At 37.5% G+C, this 23,537-nt stretch overlaps 1 protein-coding gene across 2 annotated transcripts in view; it reads left to right on the top strand.

Annotated features, from left to right (window-relative positions):
* Positions 1-23,537, top strand: part of KIZ (kizuna centrosomal protein) — a 107,916-nt gene that overhangs the window by 74,362 nt on the left and 10,017 nt on the right. Inside the window, exons 9-12 of one of the 2 annotated variants that reach the window (XM_039874351.1) lie at positions 237-402; positions 1,241-1,306; positions 17,768-17,872; positions 20,613-20,709. In XM_039874351.1, the coding sequence (XP_039730285.1) occupies positions 237-402; positions 1,241-1,306; positions 17,768-17,872; positions 20,613-20,709 (434 nt within the window). Of the gene's footprint in view, positions 1-236; positions 403-1,240; positions 1,307-6,620; positions 7,871-17,767; positions 17,873-20,612; positions 20,710-23,537 lie in introns of those variants that run through there. The other variant, XM_039874352.1, reaches the window with a different exon arrangement.

Below are 23,537 nucleotides of genomic sequence, written 5' to 3'. Positions count from 1 at the left end.
GTCCTCAATATATTATTTCTAGTGTGAGTTGTTGTAAAGAATTAAATTCTGCTGGGAAATAATCAGACGTTATTTTATCTTGAAGACATTTTAATTTCTGTTAAATGTCAGGAAGCAAATTAAATCCTAAGTAAAGCGTAACCTAAAATTATATTTGAAGGCTGGGTCTTTGAGACCAACGGGAATGTAGCTACAGTTTGTTTTTATTTCTTTGTACTTTCTTTTAAATACTATAGGCAACAGCATTATTGAAAAGAACCCTTACAGACGAGTGTGAGGATAGGTCGGCTATTCACAGTAATGAATCATCTTGCAGCTTGCCATCTATTCTGAATGACAATAGTGGAATAAAGGAAGCAAAACCTGCTCTGTGGCTCAACAGTGTTCTTACAAGGGAACAAGGTAACTATTGTTAAAGGGTCTATCCACAGCAAAAATGCATTCAGAGTCAACGCGACACCCTCTTTCTCAAGGTATACCTATAAAATAAAGGGGACTAGCAAATACCTCTGATTTTAATATGTATAATATGTTATTTGTTTTATGCCCCTTCCAATAAATATATAATTTTGTTTAGTCTAACAAGAATAGGAAACCTAATTGTAGGTGTGCAGTTCTGCTGAACTTCAAATAAATTAAGTTTTTATAAGTTATGAAATCTTAAAATTAATCACTTGGCAGTAGATAATTTTGATTATCCTACAAAGATGAAGACGATTCCATTAAAATGACTCCATAAAGTACTTCACATAAAGTACTGTGTGAAGTTTTTAATATGACTTAACATAATTTACTCATAATTTTTAAACATGCTTTTTAAATTATAATACAACCTTACAAAAGCCTGAACAGATAAGAATCAATGAATTTATGCCCCCCCAAAATTTAAAAACCAATTTTTAGTATCCAGAAATTGTGATCGTTTGAGCATTATTGTTAAGACCCTCCAGTAAATCACTATAGTGGTACTTCCAAGACAGCTATGAGTTGCTAAGGATGTATTCAGAAGTTGAGATACATGCACAAGATTTGAGGCTCACTTGTTTTAAGCCTCACTCAAATGTGATAGCTGTCAGACAAGAAATAAACTAACCAAAAAAAAAAAAAAAAGAAAATAGGAAGGCAATGAAAATAAGAGGAATGGTAGTTAAAAAAAAAAAGACCATAAGTATATCATAAGTATATAGACCATAAATATAACCCTGAAATACATTCTTATTATCATGTGTTTGATTTTTAGAAGTTTCAAGTGGCTGCAGAGACGAGAGCAAGGAAGAAAGTATGGCAGCAAAGATTCCAATCACAGGTAAAGTTATAGTTGCCTAAGAGTTTCAAACACAGGATTCAACCTTATTATATAATCAGAACATCCTAGGTTAGTGGTTTGTGGACTCTGCTAAGAGCAGATATATTTCAACTACATGCTCACATGCTGGAGCAGAAGATTAATCATAAGAACACATGATCATAACCTGCAAGCTTATATTAACACAAACTAAGGTAGAAAATAATCGTGTCTATTGAATTCTTTATAATCATCTTATATATTTACACATGTGAGCATCCCCCGTCACGTAGCCTTTCAGCACCTGCGTCTGTGTGGAAAGGTCAGTCTCTGTAGGGAATACCCAGTCATTATGGCAAACTACAGATGTTTCTGATTTTACTCTTTTCTTTCTTGTGATAATTGAATATGCATCATTAAAATAAGAGCACGGGCGGGGGAGGGAATGCCAGACAGGAAGCTTGCTTGTCCCTCAGTTACAAAGCCTGTCTAATAATTTAAAAATTTGAGCAATAAGGTTTCTCCAAGACCAGTTAAGATTTCTGCACATGTATTAGGCTTGTTTAGATGAAATCTGAATATCATTACTTTTTTTAGTTTTAGAATATTGACAGCAGCAATTAGTATTCTGAACAGAGTTCTATTTGTTGTACATCTACATTTAGTTGTACCTTATTAAGTAAAGTGGTGTGCTACTTCATTATAAATTCAAAGGTCTGACTTTAAATATTTATACAAGTAAATACACCATTGCACCAAGGTACTAAGGCATGCATCTGCATATGTGGTAGTTTTGTTGTTTATATGCAGAAAGGAATGGCTTTCTTTTATGGCAACACAATTCATGGACTGATGATTAATTTTTTAAACCATGTTTCTATGATGAACTCTGGTTTTGAAAAAGGAATTTATAGTAGAGCAATTTATATATTCTGCATCAGATAATATTTCACTCTAAAATACAGAAGTTTTCTTTTAAATATTTCCCAATGATATGTTTGTTGCATTTTTATTCTTTATTTTGAGAAAACTCTGGTAGAGTTCCCTCTTTATTTATTTTATTAATAGAAGTGTAGATGACCCCAAACTGCAAATAACCAAGACATCATTTAGATACTTTCCTTTTGCTTTACCTTTGAATGTAGAAGTATCTAATGACCTCTGAATTTATTTCAGTTAAAATTAAAATCATAAAGGCTTATTGGGGAGAAACCCGGAAGTGTTCTAGTTGACTATTCTTACTTGTCTCTTACGTATTCTTTCCAGTCATCCCTTGCTGCAAGTAGAAGACTCTCCCCAAAATTAATGCAAATGTTATTTTCTCATAGAATTTTTTTATTGAAGTATAATTGACATATGACACTGTTAGTTTTAAGTGTACAGTATAATGATTCGATATTTGTATACATTGTGAAATGAGCACCACAATAAGTCTAGCTAACATTTATCACCACAGTTACAAAAAATTTTTTTTCTTGTGATGAGAGCTTTTAAGATTTACATTCCTAGCAATGTTCAAATATGCAGTACAGTATTATTAACCTTATCACCATCCTGTTCATTACCTCCCCATGACATTTATAACTGGAAATTTATGCCTCTTTTTTGACCTTTTTTAAAATTTAGTTTTCAATTACAGTTGACATACAATATTATATTAGTTTCAGGTATACAACATAGTGATTAGACATTTATATAATGTATGAAGTGATCACCCCGATAAGTCTAGTACCCATCTGACACAATACCTAGTTATTACGATATTATTGACTATATTCCTTATGCTGTATTTTACATTCCTGTGACTATTTTTATAACTGACAATTTGTACTTCTTAATCCCTTCCATTTCTTTCACCCATTCCCCCAGCCCCTCCTATCTGACAACCACCAATTTGTGTCTGAGTTAGTTTCTACTTTATTTTGTTTTTAGATTCCACATATAAGTGAAATCTTATGATATTTGCCTTTCTCTGTCTGACTTATTTCGCTTAGCAAAACACATTACTCTGGGTCCATCCATGTTGTTGCAAATGGTAAGATTTCATTGGCCAAATAATGTTTCATTATATATATGTACCACTTCTTTTTCCATTCGTCTATTAATAGGCACTAGGTTGCTTCTATATCTTGGCTCTTGTAAATAATATTGCAATGAACATAGGTGTGCATATATCTTTTTAAATTTGTGTTTTAGATTTCTTCGGATAAATACCCGGAAGTGGAATTGTTGGGTCATATGGTAGTCTTATTTTTTAATTTTTTGAGGTAACTCCATACAGTTTTCCATAGTGGCTGTACCAGTTTACCATCCCACCAACAATGCACGAGGGTTTTTTTTCTTCACATCCTTGCCAACACTCGTTGTTTGTTGATTTATTGATAATAGCTTCTCTGACAGGTGTGAGGTAATATCTCATTGTGATTTTAATTTGCAGAAATTTGTACCTTTTGTCTCCTTTTACCCATTTCGCTCACCTTCCACCCCCTGCCTCTGGCAACCACCAATATGTTCTCTATATCTATGTCATAGAATTTCTTTATAAGAGGTAAGATAGTTAAGTATCTGGGTTTCAAATCTTCCTTCTCTTCATGCAGAAAAAGGTATGATGAGCCTAGAAGTAATAAGGGCTTTTTGCCACTAAGATTTTTAAAGAAATTTGTAATTCCAGCAACCTGCCATCAATCTATCAATAGTTGGCAGTTTAAAAAATATGCCAAAGTATTAGACATAAAATAACTTGCAAGATATGAAAAACTTTTCAAAGCCATTTACTTTGAGCATTGCCATTCTGTTCTTACCACCACACTTTTTTCATTCTTTGCTCCACACCCATTGGACCTCCCATGGAGTTAATGTTTGAAGGTCTCATGTACCTTGGCTCTGCTTAATACTGCTGCTATGTCAGTCATTGAAGCTGCTTTGATCTCTTAAGTTCTTGACCATCGTCTCTTTATTACATTTTTGTATCTTTTGTCATAATTCTTTGGAGATTTGGCCTTTGGTAAAATAAGGCAAGTATATATTTGATTTAAGATAAATTCTTCCTCCCCCTTTATGACACTTTTGTTAAGGCTTTCTTGCTTGGATGGGCTGCATTCCTTCTAGGATCTTCCAAGAAAAAGAATATCCCAGAGGCTGTCCTCTGGGAGTTGAGGAGATGTGGCAGTTGAGCCTGGGCTTTGGCATCAGCCATCAGTGTCTGCTCTTTACTCCCTGCCCATTTCTTCACCTCTCTGAGCCTCTGTATTAGAAAAGCGGGCATACCTAGCACTTGGCAAGATTGTCTTGAAGTTTAAATAAGGTCATGTGTGTGAACATGCCACGCGTGTATGACACACTCATACATGTTAGCTATAGTTTCTAATAATATTCTTATGACTCTTAGTAGTAGTATTGGTCTTATGCACTGGCCCCACACTCCCCAGCATTTCAAACAAGTGACATCTAGTTGAAAGGAACCTCACAAAGTAAACTGAAAGAGGTAAAGAAGCAGTGATGATGGGGTGCTGCGCCACAGAAAAAGTAAACCAGAGGAGAGTGCCTGGGCACCACCAGCCTGTTTGTTATTCTGATAGCTGCTTACCTTCCTGAGGTGCAGTACTGGCATAATTCCTCATTGACCACACTGGCTATTAGTGCCTACTAGTAGTGCCAACATTCTCATTTCTCTAATTCCCTTCCTTATTTTGCTTATCACTCCCAACGTAGGTCTTCTTGGAAAAGGGGTTCATCCTTAAGGAGTGTGCTATCACTTTGAAGGCATCTGCTTTGTTAATCATCATTATGGAGAGTATGAGTTTCATAACTCTAGCTCCTGTAATCTGTGCTATAGTGCATGTAGAAATCCTCCTGTACACACACCCACACACACAATTAAGTATTCCCACAGCATGTATGATCTGTTCTTGTTAACACAATCTACCCCTTTTACTAGTCTAGTTGTTCACACTAAAGAATCCAAGTAGAAATCACAGATTAATGTTGATCTCTATGAATATATGGTTTTTTATGTATTATAAATAGCATATCATTTGCACGTATAGTATACCTTAGGAATACCACAGAGAGCAAAAGACTGAGTCCCTGCCCTCACAAAGCCTCTATCATGTGTAATCTTCAAAAGAGCCCTGTGGGGTAAATATCAGTAACTCATTCTACAGACAGTCCAACAGAAACTTACAAGGGTTGATTCCTGCTCAAGGCCATATACCTTGTGTGTTGGATCTTGAGTTGAACTCAAACTTCAGGATTTAAGCCCCCGACTCCTGTTCCACTACTCTACCTCTTTCATTTTATAAGATGGGCAACTGCATCAGAATGTCTGGATCAATTAAACATCAGCAACAAAAGATCAGCTCCTCAAGGATGCTTTTGAGAACAGTGATGAATGCAGCCATACTTTTCCTTTCTATTACATTAGGCCTAGAGAGGTGGTCAGCTTGCAAGGATTTCTGAGTGTGGATTGTACCAAGAGGTATGCCCTTTATAAAGAGGGGCAAATCTAAGTACACTTAGGCCAGAATTAAAGCAATACTTACCTAGATTATGAGGGGAAGTCTCCCTCTGAACCACTTATACCCCCAAAGCGAAATTTCCCACATGGGCAATTTTATTTGTATTTACACTAAATTTACCTTTGAGAGTTAAGTGAATTTTAGCTTTAGCAAATGCTATATATCATAAAAACCCATCACCTAACACAGTATCTGGTATACAGTGGGCACTCATTTTGTCAAACAAATGAATAAAAATTAGAGTATTAAGGAGTTTCCTTAAATGCTTGTGGGTTCAGGCCAAAATACTATCTCTTTCAGTCATTTACTCCACCAGTACTTTTCCCAGCCCATGTGCTTATCCTGGCAAAATTCATCTCCTTAAGCTCCATGTGAAAAGGGCTCACAGCTTTTATCTCAAGAAGATTAAGCCTCTGAGACTATCCATTCAGCCTCTCATTCTTTTGACATCAGTTTTCTTGGTCAAACTGTGTTGAAAGTCCTTGCCTGACTGTGCCATTTCTCACTGATATTCTTTGGCAAGCTGAAATATTCAAGGTCATTCTAGGGTATGTCTATTTAGCAGCTTTGTAGGAAGTCAGCATAAATTTGAGAGGTGCCACTTGGGGTTCTGGGCAGTCTTTCCCAAAACATTATGCTTGAGTTTTACATCAGATTGGAAAAGATCTGGAAACATTTGATGGCCAGGTTGTCATTGGTGGCTAAATTTATCCTGGGAGAAAAGACTAGTGACAACTTTGGACTGCCAAAGTACAGTGGCATGATACGTCCACTGCTGAGACTTTACTAAAAACTGTTCCTTATTTGTCCTGTCCCAGAAATGCACATGAATCAGTAGACATGTTACCTGCTACACCTGGAACAAGGGGCCACCAAGTCGTGCAAAACCAAGGAACCACCATATGCTTCTGGACTGTCCATTGCAGATCATCTCGCCCTGTGTGGCAGGGATCAGGCTGCTGGGACTTCACCTACTGGGCCTGCTGCCTGCTACTCATTATAGCAAAGCATTCACTCACAACATTATAGGGTCATGATATTTATTTAACATAGTCATTAAAGAATGAAAGGCAGCTGTCTGAGAGTACTCTTGATTAGATTCCCCAGTGTTCAAGGCAATGAACTCGTATGTGCCTAGAGAAATTCTCGGCAGTTGCACAGTAGAATCCTGTATAGATTTTTAAAGCATACCTGTGTCCCAGCCTCTTTCTTGACCAGTTCCATCAGAACCTCTAGTGGTGAGAGCTAGGCATCAACCTTTTATAACATACTCAAGTGACTCCCCAGGTTCGAGAACCATGGAGCAGGGGGTCTCAAAGATGAAAGAGCCCTTAGATGAAGTCATGTTGTGAAATAGCCTCACTTTACAGAGAGACTCGAGGAGAGAGAAAAGAGGTTGAGCTTTCGATATTTTAATAAAATCAAGGATTAGGGAGTATATTAGTCATCTCTTGGTGTCTTCCAGAGGATTAGTTTCAGGACCTATTACCCTCAACCCTCCATTCGATGCCAAAATCTATAGATGCTCAAGTCTCATATAAAATGGCATTATATTTCATATAGGCTACAGCATGATATGCCTCCAAATCACTTCATTAGTGTGGATTAGCATAGTGCTCAGCATGTGGCAAATTCAAGTTTTGCTTTTCAGAACTTTCTGGGATTTAAAAAAATTTTTTTCATCTGCAGTTGGTTGAATCCATGGATGTAAAACCTGTGGATACAGAGGGCTGAATGCATTTTCCTAGGGCTGCTGTAACAAACTATCACAACCTTAAAACAACAGAAATGTATTTTCTCACAGGTCTGGATGCCAGCTGTCTAAAATTAAAGTGTCAGCAGGACTGTGCCCCCCTCTGAAGGCTCCAGGGGAGGGTCCTTGCTTGCCTGTTTCAGCTTCTGGTGGCTCCTGGTTTGTGGCAGTATAACTCTGAACCTCTGCCTCCATCTTCACATCACCTTCTTTTCTGTGTCTCCTGTGTCTGCTGCTCTTCCTATCAGGATACCATTCATTGGATTTAGGGCCCACTGCAAATCCAGGATGATTTCGTGAGATTCTTGATTAATTACATTTGCAAAGAACCTATTTCCAAATAAGGTCACATTCTGAAGTTCTGGGTGGACATGAATTTGAGCGGGTGGGGGGTGGGGGGGAAATACATTATTCAATCCCCTACAGGGGCTGAGGAGGGATTTCTTCATATTTTACATTCCTAGAATCCAGTTTATCTTATTCAGTGATTATTCCTGGCACTACCATAGGCAATGAAATTGATAATATTAATGTCTTTATTTCTGAATCTTCTCATTATATAAATTGAGTGTAACTTGCAAAAAATATTGTTTTTAAAAACTAATTATGCCAATAAAATATACCTGACTGATCAAGATCACTCAGTCTTTGAAAACATAAAATGACTTTTATGTTTCTATGACTTTGAGAGTTGAAAATTCACCTCCCATGGTTGAACAGTGATAAGTGGCAGGCACTGTGGTTATAAATTTACATATGAAGCAATACCAGCAAAACTGTTTCAATTCAGTTTTAAAATGTTCATTAAAGGTCAGTTATAAGCCTGGCATTTATGTTCAGGTGTAATTGTTGAATTATTTCATAAAAATTAAGAATGTAATATAAACCTACTTCCTGAAGCCACTCCAGGCAAGTCGTATGAATTAGGTGTTACTCTGTGCCTCAGCCCTCTGTGTGAGAGGACAGAGAAACCTGGACAATAGATTTACAGACCCAGGACTACTAGTGGAGTGGAGTGGAAAGTCTGGACATGAAAAGTGGACTCAACCTCTATATCCCACATTCACATAGACTTATGACATAAAAACTAAAATTCCTATAGATGAGTTTTCTGTATTTTCAAAATTGCGAAAGTACCCATAGCCTAATAGTTTCTCATTTTTATTTGAGCAAATTACTAGAGAAGTGGTTTCTGGATTTTAAGTGATAATATTTATCTTTAGAATTAATTTTAGAAACATATCCCACAATTATTGTTTTATTTTGCAAAAATGACTGAGTTTGCTGCATCAGCAACACATCTAGTGTAATATGCAAAAAAAAAATTGCATGGGTATAGATATATGTGAACAGTACTGAGAAATTCAGTGGACAGAAAATACTTTTCAAATTTAATTTAAAAAATTCTACATACTTCATATAAGAATGGTAGTTTAGCCTTTCTTACTCAAAGATGCCCAGTTCTTTGTCAGTTCAAGGTTGTTTTTTTCTAGCTGTAGTGATAGTATTGTTTGTATCTCCTTTGTGATTCCTTTTCTGGACCTAACTCTTTTTTCATTAGGGATTTCTGTGAAAGCCATGGACAGAACCTCTGACTCAGAGAAACCCCATCGAGGCTGGTGAACCACACGTTTATCTGGCTCTTATAATGGGTTGTTAAAAGCACTCGTTCATCAGATATTTTTTTTTCTTTTTATTTGTAGATTTAGAAGTATTTTAGCAGGTGTACATTTGCATATAAAAGAGAATAAAAGAAGTTGAGGCTTTTTCTTTCTCTTCTCTCCAACATCATCTCTCTCCTACCTCCCTTTATTCAGCATGTTTTCACTTTGTTTCTCTAGCCATTGCCATTTTCTAGACACAAAACACATGTCAAAAAGAAAAAAACAATCTCAGTGATCCATCACCACTTTGCAGGAAGATCAATGATTGGGTTTGGCCAGCTTATGTAAGGAAGTAGGAAGATATATTTATCTCATTGTGTCATCTGTCTGGAATTAATAGTCAAGGACAGATTTTAAGTCCCTGGCCCCCTTGCCTTACTTTGTTTAAACTAAACAAAGTACTATTTAAACTAAATCTTAACACATTTGAGTATGTGTTAGATGCTTGACTGAGAGATCCAGAACTGAAAGCTTGAGCATGCATGCATCTTTGTTTCTGTGTGTACCAGAACATTCTCACTGAAAATAAGTGTATTCTTGGGAGGAGGGGCAAGATGGCTTACAGGCTTTGTACATCTCTTCTTGCGACCACACCAGAGTTGTGACAAAACCACAGAATAAACAGCAAGCAGAGTAGCCTGGGGAGAGAAATAAGAAATCACCCTGCAATGGTAGGAGGGGGCGGAGACGTGAGGCTGCCTGGTCCCACAGTAAGACAGAGGCTGTGGCAGCTGCAGCCAGCAGATTTAGACTCCTCTTGAAGGCCACAGCCAAACTTTCACAGTGATAGACTTACTCACTCTGAGCCTCAGCACTGGGTTGGCTGCTCAGGCAGCACCAGGATATGGGGGGACGCTGAGTTGTTGAGCTTCGGAGCAAGGGCTGGAGGCAAGTCTCTCTCCCCATAGAAGTGCTGGCAGTATCCATTGTTCCTCTGTTGAGCCCTCCCCCATTCTAGCGTGCAGACGCAGACGCCACAGGCGCCGTCATAGCTGAGACATCATCAAACTGGATAACAGAGGTTGCTCTGCCCAGAGGATTCCCTGAAACTCTGCCCCTCCCAACTTGCAGCCCTACCCAAGACGCATCCAGTGGTGTCCTTGGTGTGCACTGTGCCCCTTGCTGAATAGCTCCAAGCTCCACACTGGCAGCAGCCAGCATTGGTTTCTGGTGTGGCCTCCTGAGGCAACTATAAGCACAACATTGTGGATTGCTTGCTAAATCTGACCAGGTGGCCCTGGAGGGGCACAGGATGGTGCTAAACTTGGCCTGCAGTTGGACCCCTCTCAAGAGTGTGCCACTGGACACCTACTACACAAAGCCACACTAATAAGACTGAGAGACTTAGGAGCTTTGCTTAGTACATAGAAACAGACAAAGAAAGGTAGCCAAAATGGGGAGACAGAGATGCTTGTCCTACATGAAAGGACAGAACTAAGCTCCAAAGTCAAGCAATCTAACAGATAAAGAGGCTCAATGAACTTAGGAGAAGAGATGAACTCAATAACTTAAAGAGATAAAAAACATAAAAATGGAAATGGAAATTATAAAAGGGAGCCAGTCAGAAATGAAGAACACATTATCTGAGATGAAGAGTATGTTAGAGGGAATCAGCAGAGTGGATGAAGTGGAGAACAGAATCACCAATATAGAAGATGGTGTAGCAGAGGACACCCAATCAGAACGGCCAGAAAAAAGTAACCAAGAATATAATAATAATTTAAGGAGCCAATGGGACAAAATTAAGGCTAAAAACATCCATGTCACAGGGGTACCTTAAGAGGGAGAACAAGAAGTTGAATATATGTTTGAAGAAATAATTATGGTAACTTCCCTAACCTGTTGAAGGAAATAGACATACAGCCCCAAGAAGCTCAGAGAGTCCCCCAGAAAATGAACCCAAAGAGGCCCTCACCAAGACACATCATAATTAAAATTCCAAAGATTAAATACAAAGAGAGAATCTTAAAAAGCAGCAAGAGAAAAGCAATTAGTTACCTACAAGGGAGCTCCCATAACACTGGCAGCCAGTTTCTCAAAAGAAGCTTTGCAATCACAAGGGCTTGGCACAAAATGTTCAAAGTGATGAAAATCCACAACTTACAACCAAGATTACCCAGCAAAGCAATCATTTAGAGCCAAAGGACAGATAAAGAACTTCCCAGACAAGAAAAAGCTAAAGGAGTTCATCACTACCAAGCCAGTATTATAGAAATGTTGGAGGGACTTCTTTAAGAAGAAAAAATGTGTCAAAAATATGAATAAAAAATGGCAGTAACTACATATCAATCAACAAGTACTTCAAATGAAAAGGAAGTCAATGCTCCCATCAAAAGATAGGGTGGATCAATGACTAAGAAAACAAGACCCTTATATAAACTTCCTACAAGAGACTCACTTCAGATTAAAAAACACACACAGACAGAAAGTAAAGAGATGGAAAAAGATATTTCATGATGGACCTAGAGGGTACTGTGCTGAGTGGAGTGAGTCAGATAAAGACAAATGCCATATGATTTCATGTACACATGGAATCTAAAGAACAAAATAAACAATGTGGAAACAAACTTATAGATACAGAGAATATTTTGAGGGTTACCAAATGGAAAGGGGGTTGGGGAGGTTGGTGGAAAAGGGCAAAGGGATTAAGAAGTACAAAGGATAGTTACAAAATAGTCATGGAGGTATAAAGTATAGCATAAAGTATAGAGACAATAATATTGTGATATAAGAGGGGAGAAGGGTACTAGACTTATGGGATGATCACTTCGTGAGTTATATAGATCTCTAATCACTGTGCTGTACAACTGAAAATTATATTCCAACTATAACTGAAAAAATCATCGAATTGTATATTGTAAATATGAGCAACTAATTGTCTATTCTATTTCAATAAAGCTGTGAAAATAAGTGTATTCTTTAGAAATAATTGTTTTATATAATAATTTCACTACTCAGTAGTTTTCTGAGAGTTCAACATTATTAATAGGAGAAAGTGTTTCCTTGGAGTTCTAAGGAGCTACCCAATCCTCAGAGTTGCAGACTTAGAGTTTATTTGCCCATTGGGAAGATTAAAATTTTTTCCTCCTTGGAAATGTATGAACCTTATCCCTACCTTGTTTATAGCAGGCTAACTTGAACCTTGTATGTAGCTTTGCCTTTTTGCTTTATGAAGTTGGACTCCTAGCCAAGTCTTCTAGACTACTCATGGAGAATGTCTGAATTGTTTGAGCACCTCTAGCAAAAGGTATACTCTTGCTTCCAAAGAGTTGGAAACCTGGTCCATTTGATACATACAGCTACTTAAAAATTTCTATACACTATTGCAGCCTCCCTTGATAATATGTGCTGAAGTCTCTTTAAGTGATATTTTCCTAACATCTGGCTTATATCCCTTGGCTAAAGTTTTTCAGTTTTCTTGCCCTACTTTTTGCAACACAGAAAAAATTGCTTACCACCATTTAGTTTTGATGTTGCAAGTATGTTTTGTTTGGCCTGTGCAGTTTTTTATTTTTTTATTAAAAAAGGCAGAAGTCTGGCAAGACTAGGACCACTTTCTCACCTGAAAGCAATTCTCACCCTCCAGACAGGGCATGTACATGTCTCCAGCCTGCTACAAGGCTCACCCCTCCCACTGCTCCCACCGGACCAGAGTCACTTACATGTAGTTCCTGCTTGGCCCCAGAAAGTGTCTGCATTTACAGTCCCACCTTGTCCAGTCTATTTGCAGAATCTATATTCTCGAACTAGATTCTTCCCTTCTACACAGGCTATGTAGCCTTTAACCTCTCCTAATTATTTAACCAAAATTTAATTTTGCTTTTCCTTTTTGAATTGTCTCCTAGTCCTTCATATGTTATTTTGTGCAGTTCTTCAGACTAAAATAAGGGTGAATAAGGGTGTGATACATGCCGGTTTGGTATCTCTGGTCCTGCCTCAAATAGTGTTTAGTCCTCCAAGTAAATTCACTTAATCCTTTTACTTTTTAAACTTCATTTTGCCCTTAAACTTAGAGGAATTATGCATCAGGGCTGGGACAGGTGATGTGCCCAGCAGTTCCTAGCTTGATTTTGCCAAACCTTTATTACTTGGTTCAGGGCAGCTACATCCCAGATAAAAATTGTCCAGGTGAGATTCAGTAACTCTCCACTTAGAGACGGGGCATAAGGATCAAATACCAGTGAGGAGCCATGGTTGGTAAGGGGTGAGCTCTGGTTGAATGGAGCAGGAGAGATGAGCTGTCTCCCTCTAAAACTGTTGTACAGTTGAAAGCATATTCAGGCAGCCTTGAAGGGCTAAGCTCATAGTCCAGTTAAAGAGTTCAAGTCCTTCAGTAAGGAAGGAGAAGAAACCAGAATGGAAGGTTTGGAACATGGAAGTGGCTTTTTTCCAGAGTGATAAAGTGGTCTCTTGCTGCTAAGAGTGAATTAATTCACTTCACATTCTTTCCTTTCTAGACTCGGACCAGTAATAATATCGGGCTGTCTTGTATTTGGACAGAATATTTAATCATCCCAAATCTAAAATTTACATTAAAACTACTAGCTTGATATTTTTTATAAAAATTCCCTCCTGAAAATAAATAGCATGTTTTTCCTTGTTCTGAGAGCCAGGTCACTAAAGTCAAATGATTTACCTTTAGATAGTGGACAAGAAGAACCCCAAAGTCCAGCTTCCAGCCACCAGGAGCCTTATCAAGAAGCAACTTTCTTTCCTTTTTAAAAATTTTTATTTTACTGTTTTTTCTTAACCAAATGACTTTAATTTAATACAAAAATAGCATATGGTCATTAAGACCTAGACTTGTATTGTTGCAGAAAAGTTGCAAAAGTCAGACCAGTGAGAAACCAAGCAGTTTATTATGCCGGTGTTCTCAGAGGAGCTAGTACTCTGAAGATCTGGGCCTGGAGCTCAGTTGCAACATTGCTTATATAGAATTTATTTGGCATGGGCTGATTGGTTAATTTGTCCTCAGCCGTTTACAATGCGTGGGAGTTGCTATGGGTTGCAGGCAGTTACAAAGAGTTACAAAGCACAGGAGTTGCTAAGGGGTACATGTTGCTTAGAAGAAGCAAAAGGGAAGCTGAGTCTTTAGTTAATTTTGAATAAGGCCTATGCAGCAAGCATATCTACAGAAGCAGAACAAAGAGCTGATTAGCCTTTTGAGTAAAAATTCCTCTTCAGTATCCTAATAGCTGAAAAACTTTTTGGTTGATCTTTAGAAAAACAGCATTTTCACCTCTTTTACAGTGATTCTTTACCTTCCTAGAATTCGGGAACTCTGTCTTTGATATTATTAATAACCTCCTCCCTCAAATTACCTTACAACAAATCTGAAGTAAAATGGATATTAGGATTAATTGGAGAGTGTTATGATGCCATCCTATTGGAGCCCTCCTAGGACAGTGGGACTAACCTAAAGCAAGAAACGCCTTCTCCCCAGGCCAGTACTCAACACATATGGCTAGAAGTAACCCAAAACAATACTTTCCCCTCTGCATGCACTGTATCTGGTGTTTTCTTTATTAAAATTTTCTATATACTAGTTCCAGTTATACAGCATTTAATATCTCAAAATATGCTCATTTTAAATACTTATTTTTATCTTGATTCTCAGTAGGGCAAGATAAGTTATACTTTTATTCTTCAGCACGATGGTAGTTTTAATCCAGTAATAAGGGGTTTGTGGTTAAGTTCTTAAATTGAGACAGCAAAAGCGGGAAGGTGTCTGATTGCAAGCCCCTGGCGCTAACAGCAGGGAGTTTATTTGTGGCCATGTTAAAGATGAGAACATGGATGTCTGTGCTAAAACTCTCATTCTCCATCTTCCCTTTCATCCAGGCATCCTTGAGACTTGAGGTAGTGGGAAGGTTGTGTCACTTGGGTCCTTCATGTGATCTTTATTGTTTTTCCCAGTCTTCCCACCTTAACTTACAGCAGATGCTATGAGAAGCCCGGCAGGGCTAAGGGTTTCCTGTGGACCCTAGCCAAGTCCAGGCTGCTGCTATTCCCTCTGTGGCACCTGGCTTTGCTCCTTACAAATGCTCTTTCTGTCCCCACAACAAACCTGGATTAGATTTTTCTCAGCTCTGGATGCCTGAGCCTTTCCTGCTGTTGTTCCTTCCTGACCCTCCTGTCATTCACCCAGCCCAGAAATCCCACACTCAAATTGAAGAGGAAGTTTTGGGAATTTCATTAAAAGCTAATTAGCCTTCTGTTCTGCATCTGTAAATATACTTGCTGCCTGCAAGAGCTCACTTGCAGAGCTCACTTGCACTTTGCTCGACCTGTCTAAGTAACAAATGTAACTGCTTGTACCCCAGCAGTTCCTGGCTCTTGTAGCACTTTGCACCTTAGCAGCCCCACCCCTCCTTGTAACAATTTGTAACCATCAGGAACCCATAACTCCCACCCTTCTATCAGTGTCACTTCTTGCAAGCATAGCAACTCACACCGTTTGTAACTGTCTGAGTTCAAATCAACCAATTAGCTTGTGTAAAAGTCCTGTATAAAAGGAATGATGCAACTGAGCTCGGGGCCCAGACTGTTCAGAGCACTAGCTCCTCTGAGACTGTGTGTAATAAATGTGAGTTCTCCTTCTCCCCAATTACTGCTTGGTTTTTTGCTGGTCTGATTTTGGAGCTTTTCCGCAACAAAATGTGAGCGCCTGAGAGCCAGAGCAGGGAGTCTTCCAAAGTACTACCAGGTGACCGACCAAGGAAATCAGTGCTGCTGCTGATGATGATTCATTCCTGTAGTGGCTTCTGCAAGGCTTGGGGTGAAGAGAAGCCATTTTACCATGAGTTAAACCTATCCACAGACCCACTCAAAATAATGGAATTTGGCCGCCTTGGATAAACTTATACAACTTGTCTTTGAGTCTTAAAAACTGGGTTCAACTAAATTGTTTGTTTTCAGAATATCTAAAAATGGACAGTTCAAAAAAATAATTTGCATGCATTTGAAAAGTATTAACATCGTAGGAAGAATTTAAGAAATTTCTCTCTAGGTAATAGAAAATTCAATATTTCTGTGTATTCTTTCATACCTAAAACAATTATAATGTATCAGTATCATTAAATATTCAATATGTGTTCAAATTTTCTTTACAATTTTTTTTAAAGTCAGTAGCCAGTGTGTGCCATGATAATGCATTTGTTCCATATGTCTCTTAACTAGGGTGACAATTTATTATCTAAACTAGAAACCTCTTGATAACAAAAGGGGATCCTATTAATTATACTAGGACAGCAGCCATAAACCTGAATTGTAATGGACAAATCAGAATATCTGGTCACTCTACTTCTTTTCAATTATGTAAAAAATACATAACATTAAATTTACCATTTTCATCATTTTTAAGTATACAGTTCAGTAGTGTTAAGTATATTCATGTTGTGCAGTAGATCTCTAGAACTTTTTAATCTTGCACTCTTGAAATACTTTATCCCAGCCCTTAGTAATCACCTTTTTACTTTCTGTTTCTATGATTGTGACCACTTTTGATACTTCATATGAGTGGAATCATATGGCATTTGGCCACTTATAACTGGCTTATTTCACTTAGCGTAATGTCTTCAGGGTTCATTCATGCTGTAGTATGTGATAAGATTTCCTTTTTTAAGGCTGCATAATATTCCATTGTATGTATGTGCCAAATTTTCTTTATCCATTCAACTATTGATGGACATTGGGTTGTTTCTACCTCTTGGCTATTGTGAATAAATGTTCTCATGGACACAGGTGTGCCAGTAACTCTTTGAGATCCTGTTTTCAGTTTTTGTGGATAGATAAGCAGAAGTGGGATTGCTGAATTATATGGTAATTTTGTTTTTAATTTTGTTGCAGAAGCTCCATACTATTTTCTATAGTGGCTGTATTATTTAACATTCCAACTAACTGCACAGAGGTTCTAACTTATTCACATCCTCAACAGCACTTGTTATTTTCTTGTTTTGTTGTTTTGTTTTGCTTTGTTGTTGTTGTTTTTTTCCAATAGTGGCCATCCTAATGGGTATGAGATGATATCTCCTTGTAGTTTTGATTTACATTTCTCTAATGATTAGTGATTTTGAGCATCTTATCATGTGTTTGTTGGCCATTAGTATATCTTCTTTGGAGATATGCTATTCAAGTCCTTTGCCCATTTGATTTTTGTCGTCAAGATATAGAAGCTTTTTGTATTTTCTGAATATTAACCCCTTATCAAATGTATGATTTCAGTTATTTTTCTCCCATTATGTAGGTTGCCTTTTCACTCTGTTGATTGTTTTCTTTGATGCGTAAAAGTTTTTAAGTTTGATATAGGCCTATTTATTTGTTTTTATTTTGTTGACTGTGCTTCTGGTCATCCAAGTAATCATTGCCAAATGCACTGTCCTGAAGCTTTTATCCTATGTTTTCTTCTAGGAATTTAATAGTTTTAGGTCTTACATTTAAGTTTTTAATCATTTTTTGAGTTGATTTTTCTGTATGGTATAAGGTAAGGGCCAACTTCATTCTTTTGCATGTGGCTATGCAGTTATCTGTGTCTTTTTTTAATCTTTAGAAACAAAAGCATACCAGTTGCTAAAGCAGTCTACCCTTCAGTATAATTCAAGTGAAACTGAAGACGGATTTCAAAAGGCAGATGTTTCTGCATTACAGCTGTCAGGTAAGAAAGGGTGAATTCAGCACTTGAAATCAGTGCCTAAGAGACCCAGGGCAGCTGCCAGTGCTGTATTCAGGGAAAAGTGGTCATTCTTTGAAGGTTTCTGGAGTTAAATTTGTAACTCGCCGGGTGAGAATGAGCCAGTAGTTTTTCACCCTTCAACAAACACAAGTTTGGAAGAGTCTCCCTTCCTGGATATGTGCTGGAAGCACAAGATGATGGCTCTTGCAGGCCCTTGAATTCCACTCGGTATATCATGATAGTAACTTGTCACTAAGTACCACAGGAGACACCTCAAATTCCTTCTCTTCCCACATCTTCCAGTTTCTTAATCATCAGTGGGAAGCATCATCCTAGGCTACCATCCCTCACCAGGTTGTAGGGGGATGTGGGGCTTCTTTCGATGAAAATACTAAATCCCAGTAAAAACTAATTTTATGTTTAAATCTAAGTCCTTAAATTTAGGGTTTTTGTTTTAATTGTAATTTTCTCTGTTTTCTTATACTTTATTATTTTTATTATTTTCAGTGGCTTTTATTTTATTATACCTTTTTTTTTTAGTATAAGTCACCTCAATTCCCCTTGCTAAAGTAAATGGATTAATACAGAAGGAAGTATACTTTAATGACTTATTTTTACATAAACCACCATGCCATAATTTTACCTACCAAAATGAACAGTGATTTTTTAATATCACATAATTCCCTGTCCATATTCAGATTTCCCAGTTGTCTCAAAAATGTCTTTACCAGACACATCTTTTGAGGGACATACTTATGGTGCCATCAGACTCGTTTTTGGAGAGCTATTTCCTAAATAATATTAGTGTTAGAATTGGTTGCTGCAAAATTCAGTTATTTTGGTTATTTTGAGGATTCAGTGAGCCACTGCAGGTTAAATTCCCAGCACTGTGCCTGTTAGAGAAAAGCCTCTGGGGAGGGCTGCCCGTATTGTTGGTGGTGGTTATTTGAATTTCACAAACATGTTTTGGTATAAAACAAGGCCTCTGCCTCAATGAAGGTCTTCGTCACTTTGGAGAGATATAGCACTTGTGAGCCCTTAACTGTTTGCTTCTCATCACCTTCTTCACATTTGAGTCACAGAATTAGAGTCCAGAATTATCTTAGAAAGTATTTATCTATCCCCCTCATTTTACAATGATGCCCCCAGGGAGTAATGCTTCTTTCGGAGCATTATAGTTGGTTAGCAGATATACATAGTTTGGAAGTGACTACACAAATCTGTTTTTGGTAAGTATACTTTGGATAGTTAATTGGACAGGTTCAAACGATAAGTAAATTAGACAAAAGTTGTAGTCCCTTAGATGTGTATCAAAAATTTTGCACTATTAATATGGTTATAATTAACATTTTTTGTTAATTTATTCATAGTGAAGTGCTACTTTATAGATTGTGTAGTTAAGTACCCCTAGATTCAGTTTTCTCACTCTACACTCAGAATTATACTATGTAATTCTGCAAGATTCCAAATTTTCCAGCATTGGGATCTTAGAGGTGCTTCTGATAGTGTTGGCTGTCATTTTAGTTAGATACTTCCTCTGTTTTATTGTACATTTGGTCATGCATTACTTTTTCATTCTCATTCTCACTCTGATCCTAGGGACTTCTATGAGCTCCAAAGAGAAGCAGGAAAATAGGCTGATAGGGCAGAGGAAAATGGAAGCCAAATTCCCCATGTTAAACTTCACAACATTGCTACAGGTAGTGGTGGGAATGTGCATTCTAAACTCAGGAGCCACCTCCAAATCTAACTTTTGAAGACACATCACATGCTTTAGTTACTTTCTATATCACATGTCTTACGTCTTTGTCTCTGGACCTGTCTCTAAGGAAAGCCACTTAAACTTGTTCCTCTGTTTTCACGTCTGAAATTCCTTGGTCCTGTGCAGATCCTATTAAGGCAGAACATGGACACATTATTAAAAGAATTGCTCTGCTGCAGAGGTCACATGCAGGCAAGCAGGTTATACGTTAGAAACTCAGCAAATGCTTTTTGCTGAGATGCCCATGCACTCTCTACGTGATCTTGTCTTGGGCAACTGCCAGTTAAGAATCATACTTACAATAGTCACATCCAAGGCCGAGGACACCCAGGGGGCAGAGGTCAGGGATTGTCCTGCAAGCATCGTGAGGACAGTCCAGTTCCCCCAGCTCCAGGAAAAGAGGTGGATTCTGCATCTTCCCCATCAGCCTTTTCAGACTGGTTAAAGAGTGGCTTTGATGGTTTTCAGCAGAGATTCATTCTCCTCTGTGAGATGGAAAAATAGAGGATTTGGCAGAGGGACTAATGATGAGTGATGTGGGCAACTGTCATCCAGGGGTGTCAGTTATTTCTGAGACTGGTTCCTAGTGCCCAACATCTTGGTGATGTCTCTGCCTGTGTGTTATAACAGTGTAACAATTATCCAGAGCTTGATGCCATAGTAGAGACCCCTATGCTCACACATGCATCTTGGTCATTTAAAATGGTGCTCTTTGAATGATTTTATTTTTTACTTTTCGTGGCTTCTGTGTACACGGGAAAACCCCTTGACTTCCTTTTGTTATTCTACGAACATTTTATTCCTTGCCTCAGAAGCTCCCTTGCTTTCTTTGGTTCAAGAGCATCTTCTTCTGTTGACATTTATTTTACCAAAGTTATTGTGAGGTCCTTTCTTTTTGCATTGCATTTTTTTTGCTGCATGGCAGCTAACACTCTCTCTCCGCATTTGTGCTTGTCACAGGTTTGAATATTGGCAGTGGTACATTCAAGACAAAGGCAACTAACAAAATCACTTCGGAAGCTAGTTTTTCATCCAGTGAAGGAAGTCCTTTGTCAAGGTAAAGTCGTGAAAGCCTGTTCGAATAGTGGCAACAAGATGAGAAATGTCACTGTGCAATGAATCAAACTCTGCATATTATTTTGTTGTGTGACTTGATGGAAGGTTATGGTTTGGGTTTTTGTTTATCTAAAAAAAAAACAAAAAACAGTTGAAACTTTAGTTACCTTTGAAAATATTTGCACCAGAGCCAAGTATTGTTTTGCAGCTGTTGTTTCCTTGGTTTAAGACTCAATTGACACCTCAGTGAACCACAAATTAGCGTCTACAGCTGCTCGCAGTAGGACTGCTTAGAGACCACACAATGGTGGGTGTCAGAAAAGGGCAGAGAGAAAACATCAGACCTTAAAGGAAATAAAGTGGACTGTTTCTTCTTTCTGGGTTGGCTAATATATATACTAGAAATTGCTGGATTTTTTTTTTTTGTACTCCTTTTTTTTTCTAACTAGTTTGTGAGCTAGGTTATACTTCCTTTTCTGATACTTTTCAGCTTATTTTCCATAAAGAAAAATTTACTTTTTCACATTTATTAAACTGTAACACTTCTGGTTTTCAAGTTTTTCGAGCAGTGATAAGTGAGTTATATGCTGGATTTGTCATCAACATAAAGTTATACAATGGCATTGAGTCACTTAGGAAGAATTTACAAATGGGAATAGAAACAGTCATCTGATGAAATACCTGCTTTTTTTGCTTTGGGATAAATATTTAAAACAGCACAAGTTTTCTTTTGTAATAACATTTCTCATTTAAAAGATGTCCTTTAAATGATTGTATTACATATACATTAACTGCTTATCCCCAATGAAATTTTAAAACAGGAACTTTACATTTGTAATATCCCATAAGATAAAATGATTTGACTCAGAAATGTAATATTTTAAAAATGAAAAAAAATTTATTTTTATTTATATTTTGATCAAATAAAAAAATATTTCAGTATTTTTAGGACCTGGAATATATTAAAATGAGGTTGATTTTCTGAAATTGAATTCTTGCTTTTAGAAATCTAATGTTCCATTTTAGGAAATTACTCATTTAATTATCAGAAGCTGTTATCTTGAATACCTGGGTTTTTATACATGTTTTTTAAGTAAGTGAGAGAATGAATTATGGGACAAGAAGATTATTAAAATATTATGTTTTTATGATTATACTATAAATTCAAGTTCTAGGTCTTCTAAAAGAAATTTTAGAAGAATTAATTCTACAGGTAGTTTTCAGGACTTAATGTTACCATTTGGCTTAATAATATAGGCACTTAGTTTTTAAAGACAGAAATGTTTGTTTCCATTATATTTTAGAGGTATTAAAAAACCCAGTTATTCTTAAACTTTTCTTTATATATATATTTTCAGGCAGTTTTTAAATACATTCAGAAAGCAGTTGTATTCTAGAACATTTCCTCAGCCTGATTATTTCACATCTTACATCTATATTTCATTATAAAATCAAACTTTTTTCCCCTTTCGAGGCAGGCTTTTGCTATTACTGTTGTTTCTGCATGAAATTAATTTCCCAAATAAATTACAAGTAATCTCGTCACTCCCTTTAAGAAAAAAAATAAGTCCTCAAGGTACCCTTGGTTCTAGACACTTGATAATAATCCCGTGAGGAAAAGGTCTGGGCTCTGAGTAGTGGGTTTGGATTTTTCTGGTTTTGTTCTTGGCCTGGGTTTCGTGTTAATAACGACATCCTGGACTTTGGAGACCTCTGGTTTTGCTGTTTGTGCCTGGATTCACTGAAATTTCATAGAGGCTTACATTTAAGGATCCCACTTACTGCAGTCACTCCTCGTGCTTTATTGCTTTTACAAGTGGTCTCGAAACCCAGTACTTGAGAATAAACATAACAGTGCAGTGCTGCTGTAGCACTTTTAAAAATTCTTCTTTGCTCTATTTTGTCAGTGAGCTGATGAGCAACCTCAAAAAAAAAAAAGAAAAGAAAGAAAAGGAAAAAGAAAACCTGGACTTAAAAAAAAAAAAAAAAAAAAAAATGGCTTCCTCTGATGTCCTAGAGACAATAATTATGATGTGCTAGTTAAGCCCAAACTACAGCTGAGGGATTTTACTTTAAAGCAGCGGCTTGGGCGCAAAAATACATTTATAGCTCTTTGTCTGCACCTCATTATGTGTGGGCCTGATTCATTAAGTAATTGGTTTGCAGTTGTTTACATGAGTATTAAGGCCTTCTTTTCAGCCGCCTTTGAGAGATACATTGTGCAAATGTTGCCTGCGATGAATGCAGAATGAGGGCCAGAGGGTCCATCCTATTGGCTAAACAGTGCACTCTGTTGAAAAGCTAGAGAAAGGGATTGGGTGCTGCTTTGCATAGCAATGACTTTCTTAATAAGCGTTACAGATTAATACACACAAGCTATAAAAGATGCAAAGAGATACTCTTAGCACATTTATACATGCTCATTTCATTGTGATGGTGGTGGGGTCCGGGTGCTTTCATATTCTATTTTTCAGAGCAGCAGCTTCAGTGCATGAGCCGTAATAGAATCCGATGTTTATTGTATTATAAATCATGGGCAAGTAGGCAGATCGGCAACAGTTTATTATTAAAGATTCTTTCAGTGTAAATCTTTTTCTTCCATTGTATTTGCTTCAGCAAAATCATTTTGTGGTTGAGTGGGGATGAAAGGCATAATGTACGAAGGAGTGAGTCCTAATAGGAAGCCGTTCTCCGAGTAAAGACCACTTGTTTCCTTTTGTTCAGGGGTGCATGCCAGAGCTTCCTCTCCTCTGCAAACATTGTCTTGCTTTACCTTCCCCAGGAAGCGGTTTTCACACTCCCGGATCCATTTATTCAATAGAGAGTATA

Source organism: Pteropus medius, unplaced genomic scaffold (assembly GCF_902729225.1).
Source record: "Pteropus medius unplaced genomic scaffold, Ma_sr-lr_union100, whole genome shotgun sequence".
Classification (NCBI taxonomy): Eukaryota; Metazoa; Chordata; class Mammalia; order Chiroptera; family Pteropodidae; genus Pteropus; species Pteropus medius.
This window is presented reverse-complemented; position numbering and strand designations above follow the sequence as displayed.